The sequence below is a fragment of the Engystomops pustulosus genome, chromosome 2 (assembly GCF_040894005.1).
Source record: "Engystomops pustulosus chromosome 2, aEngPut4.maternal, whole genome shotgun sequence".
NCBI lineage: Eukaryota > Metazoa > Chordata > Amphibia > Anura > Leptodactylidae > Engystomops > Engystomops pustulosus.
The window spans coordinates 39,416,841-39,431,610 of NC_092412.1; the positions used below are offsets into that span (position 1 = coordinate 39,416,841).

The window sequence follows — 14,770 nt, forward strand, 5'->3', positions numbered from 1 at the left end:
AGAAAAGTCACTTTGACATAGACCCTGCTTGAACCAAATAATTTTTTTTGCATAGACTAGTTTTCACAAGACTGAATTAATGATTCATGGCGCAAATTCCTGTTTAGGCGCTTATTTACGCCAGTCCCCACCCTGGTCTATGCTGCGACTTTTGTTGTGTTTTTTGCGCCTTTTCATGCGACATATGGGGAGAGGAGGAAGCATCTACCATCAGGTGATCTGATGGTTGATGTCCTTTAATGGGGTAAAATCTGGTGTCAGAATCCTTTTAAACACATTGGGGCTCATTTACTAAGGGGAGCAACACTCCATTTTGTGCCGAATTGTCCCAGGATTTTGGCACATGGGATTGGATTTTGGTGCATCGGCGCCGGCTTGCTTGCGACACAAATCGGGGGGCGGGCCGTCGGACAACGCTCGGGATTTAACATTTAGAATTGTGCCACAAGACACGCACTTACAAGCACCGGGAAGAAGAAGGTGAACTCCAGTGGACATCAGCGTGAAACCACACTTACAGGAAATTGAACGCGCGACCTCAGTGAATCGCCGCAGCTCCGAATCCTCGTCGGACAACGCACCGCGGGATCATGACAGGACCGGGTAAGTAAATCTGCCCCATTATATACCATTCATACTAATGGTACAAAGCACATCTGCTATATATTTGTGTGAGAATAAATATATATATATATATATATAAATACATAAAAATAGATATCTACTGTATATATCCATATAAATCCACAATGTTTGGACCTCCCCTTATGCTGTACCAAGGAATTGTCTACATTTGTCTACACTGCAAACCACTGCATAGAGCGAAGGTGAAGACTACATATCAGGCTGTGACAAAAGTTTAAACATTTTCTTTATACAATTAATAAACTTTACTTTTATTGTGAATGCATGTGACAAGCATGGTTATGATATCATCCTGCATATAATCCAGTGGATAACTCTATGGGAGAATAATACAGAGTACTCAATGACAATGGAGAGACAACAATACCGAAGTGTAGATTAAGGTGACAGAAATGAATGCTCCCACCTGTCCCAGCTCCTCATTCAGGTTGGATGTTCTGGCCATTGCGGGGGTGTCTGTCTCTGCATAATACATATCTCTATCCTGTACACAGAGGAAAACCACATTAATATTTCACACTGGGATTACCCCTGACATCTATGACACTATTTCCTTCAATTGCCTATGAGAACAATTATAATGTAAGATAAATGACTTACAAACTCTTCCTGACAGCGCCAACATTTACCTCGGAAACTTCCTTCTTTTATAACTAGAAAACTGGGGATCAAACTTTGCCCAATATTCATAGGAATGACCATTTTCAATAATTGGCCAATGTATTTAAACATTTTTTAAAGCCAAAATTATGAGTGAAATAAAAGAGGGGAATATCATATGCCCTCTATATTTTTTTCTCCACTTATAATTGTCCTGAAAGTGTGCGCAGACCAGTTTCACAACATATTTTCTGGACTGAATACGGTACAGGGAGAAGGACTGTAAGGGAGGCATTCATTATTGTTCTAAAACCCATTGTGACACATTTATCAAGGCTTCCAGACCACTTTTTGGCCCTTTTCCAACATGTCCTACAAAGGGGGCGTGGTCATATGGAAATTAGGCAAACACACAAAAAAAGGAGTGGGGAAGAATTTAAACCAGCTAAAAGCGAGTCTAAACAAAAGCATCCCCTTAAAATAAGCCCTACGACATTTGTCGGAGCCAAAAAATAAGACCGTTTCTTATTTTCTGAGAAAATGGTATCACACTGTGAGTTCCTGCCTCATACTGTTTCGTACTGTGGACATACTTTTATTATAGGGCAAAAGTCCCGAATACAGTCATGTTCCCTGCGCTATGTTCAGAGAAATATGGTCCATATTTTACAGACCAAACACTCCCATCCAAAACTGGTCTAAGGCTGGAGACACTTTGTCCAAAATCGCTGTATTTTTTTATAATAAATGAGAATATAACAAATTCACTGAAGAAAATTAACTTTTTGTTGTCAGCCTTAAGATTCTAGAAGCGCAAACACTTGTTTCATTGGGCTGCAGTGATGTGACACTGCCACTATACAGAAAAAGGAGTCGTGCTTCCAGCTCTATTTTCTGAGCCAGATTTGCTATGGACATCTGATTTGCTGGACCTCCACCAGTAGGACATTGATGATCCTGATTGTCAGGAATATCTAATTTGGAAAAGCCGTTGAAATAAAACCCATTTAAGTATAATACATCTGTCATCTAATGTGGGGAAAAGGGCTTTGCTCTGTAGAGCTTACAACAATGCACCGAGAAGAGCCACAACTGGTAGGACATGACCTGATGCTTGCTCACACTGCTCCAAGTAGCGTACTCTTATGTTAGCTGAGGTCCAGTGAGAGGAGTTCTGTTAGCGGACACCCATTTTTTCTCCCCATCATGATAAGATTCATGTTTTCATAGATGAAGTGTCTACTATTGTGTTTCTTATAAACCTTCATGCATATCTTACCCAGTTTATAAAAAGAGCCTGAGTGAACTTCACCACTTCCAGGGTCACCAGAAGGCTGATGGGGATGAGGTTGTTGTACAAAATGATGAACGTGAGTAGATTGTATCCGAAATTACTGGATATGGCCTCTGCGGAGAGAAACAGATCCAATGATGTGCAGGAGTTGCTTATGGAATATAAAGTCACAATCTAGACATTGTCAGATACATTGTAGCTGATTTATCAGGGTAACTGCGCCAGAACAGTGGTATAGAATCCTTGAAATCATCGCAAATTCTAGCATTAATCCTAGCATTTGCGACTATTTTCCCCTTTCAGCCACCTCCACGCCAGGGGGAGAGAGGAGAGGTGTGAAAGGGGCCGTGTCCGGTGGGGGGAATGGGCTGGCACGAGGTGTTCCTGACCCCTCAGCAGTGCACTCACTGCAGCCAGCGACATTAAACATGTGAACTGGGTAGGACCTGGCGCACAAGTAAAATGCAACACTGCCACACCCCAGCTGCAGCGTATTATAAATAATCCCCATTGAGTTAGATGACCTGTGCTGTTTTTCAGAGCAATTAATAGTAATACTCCATAGCTAACCATCAAAGCAGAAAGCCTGAAGACTAATAAGGAGGTTGTAGGGTGGAATATACCAGACACTATATTATATACATCGTATTGCCCAACGTCTTGGAGCACGTGACCATCAATAATATTCAAATACATTGTTGTTCACAAAAAGTTGGGCCACATTTGTTGCTAGAACAGCCTCCACATTGTGTAGGTAGGATTTGATGTCTATTTAGCTGGAAAAGTATAAGTGGGGGTCAGGATTGGGTCTGGCTGGCAGAAACTTATCACCTAAGTCTTCATGAAATTTATGATACACAAATTACACTGAGCTATATATGTAAACAGAGGTATCAATAAAAAGTTAATGGGGGAGATGTATCAATCTGTCTACACCAGAAAACTGGTGCAATTTGCACCTGAAATGCTGTGCACCACATTTACTGGAGGTTTTAGGCCATTTTTAAAATGTAAAAACAAGAATCTGAAATACCCATACATTACCCATACGTTACCAATACATCCACTATGGTTAATTATTAGTATAATAGTGGACATATCACCAACGCAGGTGTATTATAGATTCTTATCTTTATGAAATTTGCTTGAATACAGTTATACTAGATCATGAAGAGCCTTCACCAAACTGTTGCCAAGCTGAAAGCTTCATAATACCCTCCCCTTCTTATTATGGGGCCTTTGGTTACAAATGTGAAACAACCTCCTTTAAAGGGAACCTGTCAATTAGACTAATCCTAGCACTAACTAAACATATATTTGCAAAATAGTATAAAACAGCTTTACAGTTATCCCTATATTGTGCTTCTGAGATGCCTTTAGAGTTCCACAGTCCGTTTGTAAATTTGAATCATTGTCTATATTCATGTTCTTCTAATTCACTGCGCCTGCAGCTTCATGATTGACAAGGGACCTGCTTCCTCTTCAGTCATCAACTCGGCTCTGCTGCATCATTAACTCCAAACAGACTGTGGAACTTTCAAGGCATGGGCAGGAACCATATAGGGATAGTTGTACTGCTATTTAATAGCAGTTTTTAAACATATGTTTATTTATTGTGGGTTAGTTTAACTGACAGAATCCCTTTACCAGTATTTCCTGAGCTCCTATGATCCTATTTTGATGCATCACTTATACTATAAATTGCACACAGTATGTAAGTAATTTACCACTAGCTGTAAGGTACCAGTTGGACTCCTCATAATTCCTGTTCCATAACAAGGCCCCAACTGAGCTGACAAGCGCCATGACCAGGAGGATGCAGAACAGAACTAAGATCTGCACGTTGGTGACTTTCTCCACATTAGACCTCTTCAGTGGTGCCTTAGTAGAATTCTATATAGAAAATACAAAAATAAAACACACAGATGATATATCCACAAATCTACATGCTATGAATTTCTAATGGCAACACGGACTAGAAATTAACATTCAAGCGCAAACATATACAACACAAGGTTGTCTGGTGGTTATAAACAAAATCTAAATGAGGCTATTAAGAAGTTAATGTGAAAAATGCTTTATGCCCAGTTACTTTGTTGAAATATACAAAATGCTGATTTCATCAAATTGACTATACAGAGAGGTTGGCACTAGGATGAGATTGGTATGAGCTGCTATTGGCGCGTATGGCACCAGGGTTTTCAGGAGGCAGACAGACAGTCTAGACGCAATCACAGAAAAGTTTTAAGGTTATCAATTACCATTGTTTATCAAAGGGAAAATTGTATAAAATATAAATGTAATGCAGTAGGAAAAGGTCGTCAAGAGTCAAACTTCTTCTTGGTTAAATAGGGAAAAACAATAAATATTCCCTAAACAATTTTATCTATTACTAACGGGACAATTCAATTTATCATTCATATACAATATGTGAATAGGAAAGCTAAAAGATAAGGTAGCTAAAAAATGTAGTTTTTGCATAATTCTAAAACAAATTATAGGAAGAAAACCAAAGAAAACAATAGCACATATTAAAAAAGTAAAAACTTGCAATAATATATGCAGTTGCCTTTACACCGAGTTACCTGCATAAGTTTGGTGTCATGTCCTGTGTACACTACAATTCCCACAACCCACTGAGTGTTCCGGATCTGGGCTCCTCTTAATAAAATTTGGTCAGGACCAACAGCAACCGGGCTGTAAGAAGAAGGATTTTAGTAGCAATCATCTAATTATTATTATTATTATTATATTTATAGAGTAGAATTAATTCCATGGTGCTGTAATAAGGGGTTCAGATACATTACATTAAGACAAGAACAAATGCAAGTACAAAAACTACAGAGATCAGGAAACAATTAGAAGGAGGACCCTGCCCGTGAGGGCGCACAATCTATATTTTATCAATACAATACGTCGTTACATATAATCTATTAGACCTTTTTGCTCTTAAAAGTGAATCAGTCTTCCAAACTTCCAAACCAAGTTCAATATACAGGCGGTCCCCTACTTAAGAACACCCGACTTACAGACGACCCCTAGTTACAAACGGACCTCTGGAAGTTGGGAATTTACTGTACTTTAGTCCCAGGCTACAATAAACAGCTGTAAGAGTTATGAAAGATGTCTGTAGTTAAGATTTATTGTTAACCCTTGGCCTTTTTTAGTTTTTTCACTTCCATTTTTCACTCACCAACTTCAAAAATCTAAAACTTTTTTATTTTTCCACATAAAGAGCTGTGTTATGGCTTATTTTCTGCGTAACAAATTGCACTTCATAGTGACGGTATTTAATATTCCATGGCGTGTACTGGGAAGCGGGAAAAAAATTCCAAATGCAGTGAAAATGGTGAAAAACCACATTTGTGACGTTTTCTTGTGGGTTTGGATTTTACAGCTTTCACTCTGCGTCCCAAATGACATGTCTACTTTATTCTTTGGGTCAGTACGATCACGTGGATACCAAATTTGTATGGGTTTTATAATGTTTTCATACATTTAAAAAAATTAAAACCTCCTGTACAAAATATTTTTTTTTTATTTTGCCATCTTCTGGGGCCAATAACTTTTTCATACTTTGGTGTACGGAGCTGTGGGTAGTGTCATTTTTTGCGAATTTTGATGGCGTTTTCATTACTATAACTGCTGGGACTGTGCAATCTTTTGATCACTTTTTATAAATTTTTTTATATTTTTCAAAATGGCAAAAAAATTCCATTTTCGACTTTGGGCGCTATTTTCTGTTACGGGGTTAAACGTAGTGAAAAAACTTTATTATATTTTGCTAGATCAGGCATTTTCGGACGCGGCGATACCTAATGAGTTTATGATTTTTACTGTTTATTTATTTTTATATCAGTTCTAGGGAAAGGGGGGTGATTTAAATTTTTAGGTTTTTTTATTATAATTTTTTTTTTTTAAACTTTTTTTTATTTTTACTTTTACTATTTTTCAGACTCCCTAGGGTACTCTAACCCTAGGTAGTCTGATCGATCCTATCATATACTGCCATACTACAGTGGATTTTACTCCCCATGCATTACAATGTGCAATTAGCACATTGTAATGCATGGGTTAAAACGAAGTGGCCTCGGGTATTCGGAACACCCGAGGTTACCATGGCGACGGATCGCCGCTCCCCGTGACGTCATCGGGGAGCGGCGATCCGCGACAAGATGGCAGCGCCCATGCGGCGCCATCTCTTTGAAGCCGCCGGCAGCATTGCTAGCACCGATCGCGGGTGTTACCGGTAAGCCTTTGCTGCAATATGCAGCAAAGACTTACCGGCTATGAAGAGGGCTCGGCCCGCTCTCCATGCACCGGGACCCGGGACCATGCATCTCTCCATGCACCGGGACCCGGCATGCGGCGCGCGTCGGGAAGGGGTTAATCCTGGTTCTTATGACAATCCAACAATTTTTAAATCCAATTGTTACAGGGTCCTAAAAAATTTGGCTGGAGCTACAATTCTAAAATATACAGTTCCGGCTTACATACAAATTCAACTTAAGAACAAACCTACAGACCCTATCTTGTATGTAACCTGGGACTGCCTGTACTATATAGACAGTACAGAATTTTAAAAACTGAGATCTGATTGGTTCCCTTAAGCAACTAGAACAGTTTTGTTCCTAGAAAGTTGGGATAAAGGGAGAAAGTCGTGATAAAGTCGTGATAAACGCCCTCCCATTGAGTAGGGGAAGCTGAGAAGACGAAAACAAAGTCTTGATTCCTGCTTCTCAACTCCAGGGTGTACATATTATACATTTCTAGAACTTTTATTCGCCTTGTATTCACTGCCTCATGAAGAGGCAACGCTGTGTCTCATCTCTTGGAGACCTAATATATTGAGTAAGGGGGTCCTTGGTTTTGGATCATTGAGAAATAAAAAGGTATTCACATTTTTGCTTCTGATACAAATCCACACAAAAAGTACTCAAGCAGGGTAGTTACATCTCTTCACATCTCATCACATCTTAATATTACTTGCAGGTCCCTACCTCTGAGATATCTATCTCCAGAATAAAAGTTCTCCGACAATCCTGGGTCACACATTGCACACCTACCTCTCCATCCCCTGTGACCAGAACCTCCATTCTACATATAATTAAAGCTCTATCTATAATTATGGCATTGGATCAAGCTGGTGATAGGTGAGCAGAGTACTCGGTTACTAGTGATCACCACTGGGACCCCTATTAAAAATGACTGGATAACCCTATTAAAAATGCAAAAATTTAGTTCCTGATACCTCCTTTTATGTTAATCTTGGATTTATACCTTAAAAGGTCTAGAAAAAAGATATCGATGACCATTACAAGACCCATTACAAACCTGTTGCTGTCCAGTCGTAGGTTTCCTGTAAAATCATATAGATGCCGATTTGGTCCTTCACATTCTATCCTTCCATTCAATTTAACCAAGTCATCAATGGACTGAAGATTTGATGTTGCTGGTAAACCCTGCAGACACAAAGCAGAAAGATATCTCATATATGAAGTGGATATAATTGTAGAGCCGGTACAGAAGTAGAAGTTGGAATACTTGAAACACACACAAGATGTGTTTGAAAACATAGGATATGTCGTTTTAATACCTTTAAGGACAACTGTCAGGTCAAAAAGTGGACTGTCTGCACATACTAATGAAATAATGCCCCTATTCCAATTATATAACTCTCAAAAACCTAGCTTTACTCTAGCTTACCTAAATGCTGTGCCATACTGTGGCACTTAGTGGTCCGATCATCGGAACAATCTCCTCAGCGGTACAGGGCATTCATCAGGGGGGTGTCCAGCGACTCCACTCTCTTCTGCTTGCTCCACGGACCACTTCCCCTATCACCAATTCCGATTGGCCGCCGTGTAGTGCGTGATGGCCTACCCGCACTGCATGCCTCCTTGTAATGCTTGGTGCAACCTCCTCTCAGAGATCAGGTAGTGTGTGCTAGGTCATCTTTTGTCAAGCATTACGAGGCAGCGCGCATGCACAAGAAGGTCATCACGCATAATGCGACGGCCAACAGGAATTGGTGATTTTGGAAGTGGATAGTGGGATTGGTCTAGGAGCAAGCAGTAGAGAGGGAGGGTGCCTGGACACCCCCCTCATAAATGCCCTGGACAACAGGGGAAACAATTCTAACAATCATAATGCTAAATGCCACAGTATGGCACAGCATTTAGGTAAGCTACGGTAAAGCTAGAGTTTTGAGAGTCTTATAATTGGAAAAAGGTTAGGGCGAGTATTTCATTAGTATGTGCACAGGTGACACCTGACAGGTGTCCTTTCATTTTTTTATTTTCGCTTATCTTGCCATATCTTGACACCTTTTATTATTAGGTGTAAGAGACTGTGTATGTTGTCATTTTTTGGGGGGATAGGTGGCATTTTCGTTGATGCGTTGACCATTCAATTTTTTATGGGTGCTGAAGATTCAAAAAAGCTGTGATTCTGACATTTTCAGAGTTTCTTTTCTGTTACCGCACTCACAGTATGAAATAATAATTTTTAGATTTTGGGTCACCGGGTACCCCTGATGGAGAGTTATAGTGATCACTTTATGATAGCCATAGACACCTCTCAGAGGCTCCCAGCTGTCATAACAATGAAACGGCACCCCTGATGAGGTCCGAGGGATGATAATGAATTTCTGCACTTAAAAGGTTAACATCCCGATTGTAAGAGTTCTCCATCAGTGGTGTAACTAGAAGCTGATGGGCCCCAGTGCAAAGTCTGTGCCAGGCCCCGACTATAATGTATGGTTTATAGTAATAGTCTTCTCATATGGGTAAGTGACAACTTATGGGCCCCCTAAGCCACTTGGGCCCAGGAGCGATCGCAACCTCTGCACCCCCTAAAGTTATGCCCCTGTTCTCCATATAGCCTTAACGCAATAAGGGAACCTGTCAGTAATCACCCCTTAATAAACATATTTTTCAAAACTGCTATTAGAAAGCAGTGCAACCGTCCCAAAATTGTTCTTCCTTATGTCTAAATTTTCACATTCTGTTCCCACTGTTATCCCGCCATGTATGCAAACCATCCTATGTGAGTCCAATATGCATCCATTTCAGTGCTTTCTGGGCATATTCATGTCAAGTCTCCACCATAGCCACACCTACAGCATAAGTCAGGGGGGAATGATGGAGCCGATTTCTTTTCATCGAGTTACCCACAGCCAATGTCTCTCTCAACTCCATCATACCCCCCCCTTAGAAATTCTCGTCAGCAAGTCACACACAGTGGGGGTCATTTACTAAGGGCCCGATTCGCGGTTTCCCGACGTGTTACCCGAATATTTCCGATTTGCGCCGATTGTACCTGAATTGCCCAGGGATTTTGGCGCACGCGATCGGATTGTGGCGCATCGGCACCGGCATGCGCGCAACGGAAATCGGGGGGCATGGCCGAACGAAAACCCGACGTATTCGGAAAAACCGACGCATTTAAGAACGGAAAATGTGTCGCTCGGGACGCGCTTACCTTCACTCAGCCTGAGCCGGTGAACTCCAGCGCGTTCAGATGCTTTTCAGCGCAGCAGCGCCACCTGGTGGACAGCGGAGGAACTACCTTATTAAATCCCGGCCGGACCCGAATCCAGCGCAGAGAACGCGCCGCTGGATCGCGATTGGACCGGGTAAGTAAATCTGCCCCAGTGTCTCTCACAAACTTCTCTTCAGTGAATCACACACAACTGTCACCATCAGCTTCCTCATTCCCCCTCAGGAATTCTCTCAAACGAGTCACACACGGCCAACATCTTTCTCATTCCTGAAGGAGGGGGAATGAGGGTGCTGAACCTAGAGTCAATTCAGCTAGATCTGAGATTTTATTATTATTATATTTATTATACAAAAAAAGCATGGGACACAGTATTAAGACATCTGTGGGAACTTGTCATTTGGTATTATGTGAGGAGCGGTTGCCTTTAAGAGGTTAAAATGGCAGCAAGACCGATCAATTTCTTCTCACATGGCAGGTTGCCTACAATATACATCTGCCTTTGGTTTTGGGTATAAAAACTAAAAATAAATCTATTTATCACATTGTCAATGTTGGGAGCACAATAAAATCATATTCCCTCTCCGCTTAGAGATGTACTGGGAATTGCAGCAAAGCCCATTTCTATTTCGGAGATACAACATTGGTTTACATTAGGCTCACAGATTGTCTTATATTCCCAGAGAGGACCATCATTAAATATCCTGTAATTGATGCAAATGTTTCCCTCACAGCTATATGGAGTGTGGTATAGTACTGTAAATAACAATTCTTCAGAGCATTAGTTATGTCTCTCATCAGTGTATTCCAACACCAAGTAAATTTATATCCATCTCCCACTTACATCACCACCAAGTAGAGTAAAGGGAGAGACTGATTGTGGATAATGTATTGTGTTATTACCAAGAAATTATTATAATAGTCTAGTAAACTGTGCCGCTATCCGCACTGAATCACAGAGAAAAACAAGCTCCGTCACCGGCTGTGAAACTGTATATTCCCAGAAGGCGCACCGTAAATGTATATCTGCTTTATTGTTTAGCGAAATCCAGAAAAACATCAGGTAATTTATGGAGGCGGATTTGTTTTCCTATTGATTGCTGTCTGCCCTCAAATGAAAATCTGAGGTAAAAATTTATATTTTCAGGGATTTTCTGATTCTGCCTCTAACCTTAAGTAAGAATATGGTCATGTTGAGTTATTAAATTCGATTTTGTTGAGTTTTTTCTGCACTGAAACCTAATATTAATCTTTTGAGCACAGACCCGAAACAAGCTGATCGGTCCCAGAAAATCTGGTTTCACTGGACCTCCTTTACCGCCTCTTCTCGCTTTCAGGAATTGACAGGCGCAAACCCTCTGTAGTTATCCCTGAGTATAGTTCACATGGCCTCAGGTACCAGGTGAGGTTGTAAGGGGAGGGGGGGTGTTCCTTTCCCCTCTGTCTTTTTCCTCCCCTAATCTTTTTGTTCTTTTTGTCTTTGATATATTCTGCCATACACCTTGATGTTAGTGTATATGTATATGTACTTAAGCTATGGTGTTGAAGCCTCTGGAAACTTTATTATTTGTATATTTATTGCGAAAATTTTGAATAAACTTTAACCCCTTCCCTTCATTTTTCACTCCTCACATTCAAAAATCTGTAAATTTTTTTATTTTTCCATGTACAGAGCTGTGTGACGGCTTATTTTCTGCGTCACAAATTACACTTCAAAATGGTGGTATTTAATATTCCATGCCGTGTACTGGGAAGCGGGAAAAAAATTCCAAATGCTATGAAATTGGTAAAAAAAAAACACATTTGTGCCGTATTCTTGTGGGCTTGGATTTTACAGATTTCACTGTACGCCCCAAATGACATGTCTACTTTATTCTTTGGGTCGGTATAATTACGAGGATAACAAATTTATATAGGTTTTATAATGTTTTCATACATTTAAAAATTAAAACCTCCTGTACAAAATTTTTTTTTGTGATTTTGCCATCTTCTGGCGCTAATAACTTTTTTATACTTTGGTGTATGGAGCTGTGGGTGGTGCCGTTTTTTGCGGATTTTGATTACGTTTACAGTGTTATCATTTTTAGGACTGTACGACCTTTTGATCACTTTTTATAGAATTTTAATTTTTTTTTAAAATGGCAAAAAAGTGCCATTTTCGACTTTGGGCGCGTACAGTATGGCACTATATGGGAATTTAACTACTCATACATTACAATGTGCTGATAGCACATTGTAATAAATGGGATAACCCGAAGTAGCTTCGGGTCTTCGTGAGACCCGACGCTACCATGACGACAGATCGCCGCTCTGATCTGTCGCCATGTGACGTCACAGGGAGCGACGATCCTCAGAAAGATGACGGCGCCCATGCATCGCCATCTTTTTGAAGCCACCGACAAAGCCGGCACCGATCGCGGGTGTTACCGGTAAGCCTTTGCTGCAATATGCAGCAAAGACTTACCGGCTATGGAGAGGGCTTGGCCCGCGAGCCCTCTCCATGCACCGGGACCCGACATGTGACGTACTATTATGTCACATGTCGGTAAGGGGTTAAGCCCTTATCACCGACGCTTGTTTTCAGCTTCGGTTTTTCAAATCTGACATGTGTCACAATAATTGGCTATAACTTTGGAACGCTTTAACATATCCAGGTGATTTTGAGACACATTATACTTCAAGAAAGTTGTAAAATTTAAATGATAAGTTTTGAATTTCATTCTGAAAAAAAATGATAATTTGGCAAAATTTTGGAAAAATTCTTCATTTTCAAAGTTTGAAATATTCAGCTTTTCAGGTAGATACTTAAACTACCCAGAATGACTACTTTATGTTGAAATTATATTTTATGCTTCCTCTCCTTTTTCTAGGATGCAATGAGGCGCAGAACTTTAGGTGCCATTTTTCAAATTTTCATGAAAATCGCCAAAACTCAAGGACAACTCAGCTTCCAAGTGACTTTGAAAGGCCTAAATAATAGTAAAACCCTATAAATTACACCACTATACAAACTACACCCCTCAATGTATGTAAAACAACTTCTATTATGTCTATTAACCCTTTAAGTGTTTCACATGAGTCAAAACCAAATGGAAGTGTGATTTAGAAACTTTAGATTTTTTTGGAAAATACATTCATTTAGGCCAAAAATGACACAGTCATAATAAATAAAATGATGTAATGCGAACATATTAGGGCTTATTATTTGCAGGGTGAGATACAATGTATAGATAATTCATTTTGGGGGTCTTAGTTACTTACAGCTGGGTCCTGCCAGGAGGCGGAAACTGGCGTGAAGCTGGAGCTGGCAGCCTTGGGGCACACGCCAGACCCCAGGGCTGCCGCAGGATGGTTCGGATCCCCCGGTAAGAACATCGGGGGGGGGGGGGGGTCTGATCCACAGGGGACACACTTACACACCGTGGATATGCTGCTTTACCGTAGCATGTAAGGAGTTATGCCAGGTCAGGTCACAGCCTGACACCGCAGCAGCAAGACCCAATGTCCCGCAATCTTCTTCTCACACATTAAGGGGTTAGTAAAAAAAAAAGAAATCTTATATTAAATGGCCTTACTAACTCCCATTGTTTTTGGCCATCAGTAATTGTTTTCTGTCCGTTTTTGTTGTTGGTTGCTGGGAAACAATCACATGACCTTAATGGGCTGGCCTAGCTCAATTAAACACGGATCAACTTTGCAGACATACAGCCTAGATAGTTTCTTTCATGAAATACTGAGCAAGCAGAAGAAGGAGAACCAGTCATAAGAACATCTTAGCTCTACTATTTAGACCCCCATACCCCAACACCAACAATGGCTCTGAATAACAAAAATTTCAAGGTTTTACCTGTCGGATTTTTAAGTTTGTTTCACCGTCAAGATTGGAGGTTTCAATGTAGCACATTGCCTGGGGCTCACTGTGGAAGCAAGAAGGAAGGTTATGTGAGCGGATACACATTTTATATAACTGTCATGCAGCCACGAGCACACGACTCAGTAACACATTGGAATTTACTTAAGATAAGTCTTTATTTATAGAAAGGACATCATAGAGGACCTTCCATCTCTCCTGGCATGTCTGTTTTAGTAAATAAAATTTAGTAAAATTAATTCTAAAGCTTCTTTCTTATTACTGTGCGTCGTACCCTCCCTCTGTCATTCCTCCTAGAAATGTATAATTGATTTATAAACAGGGTGACAGCGCTTCCATATTATAATATTCTTATTAACTTTCACTTCCCATCTTTTATGTGAATAGTCTGAGATACAAGACTTGAGAGTCTTGTTTTCATATTTGTCTAGACGCTGACATATGTAACCATTTTAAGCTGCTGACACATGGCTCCATATGTTTTCCTGATAAGGATCTTCCTGAAATGTAAATGCTACAATATGTTGTGCTTCTGCGTGGAAATAACTAAGGAGCAAAAGCAACATTCACAGCTATGGGATCCTTCAAGTATTACATGTTATTATTAAGTGCAGATTATGTTGATACTATTAGGACATATTGGGGCTCACTTACTAAGGGTCCGCAGACCGCATTTTCGTTGGGTTTCCCGACGATTTCCGAGTTGCACCCTATTTAACAGGGTTTTTTTGGCACACGCAATTGGATTTTGGCGCATCGGCGCCGGCTTTCACGCAACACAAATCGGGGGGCAGGCCATCGGATGATCCGACAGATTCGGACAACGCGTGGGATTTAACATTGTAAATTGTGTTGCAAGA

General features: G+C 40.5%; 1 protein-coding gene across 5 annotated transcripts in view; it reads right to left on the minus strand.

The window, feature by feature from the left end:
• Nucleotides 1-14,770, minus strand: part of ATP8A2 (ATPase phospholipid transporting 8A2) — a 493,942-nt gene that overhangs the window by 363,369 nt on the left and 115,803 nt on the right. For all 5 annotated transcript variants that reach the window (XM_072134328.1, XM_072134326.1, XM_072134327.1 and 2 more), the window contains 6 exons: nt 13,887-13,956; nt 7,874-8,001; nt 5,125-5,236; nt 4,267-4,432; nt 2,525-2,652; nt 1,052-1,129 (listed from right to left, as the gene is read on the minus strand). In XM_072134328.1, coding sequence (XP_071990429.1) covers nt 1,052-1,129; nt 2,525-2,652; nt 4,267-4,432; nt 5,125-5,236; nt 7,874-8,001; nt 13,887-13,956 — 682 coding nt within the window. The remainder of the gene's footprint in view (nt 1-1,051; nt 1,130-2,524; nt 2,653-4,266; nt 4,433-5,124; nt 5,237-7,873; nt 8,002-13,886; nt 13,957-14,770) is intronic.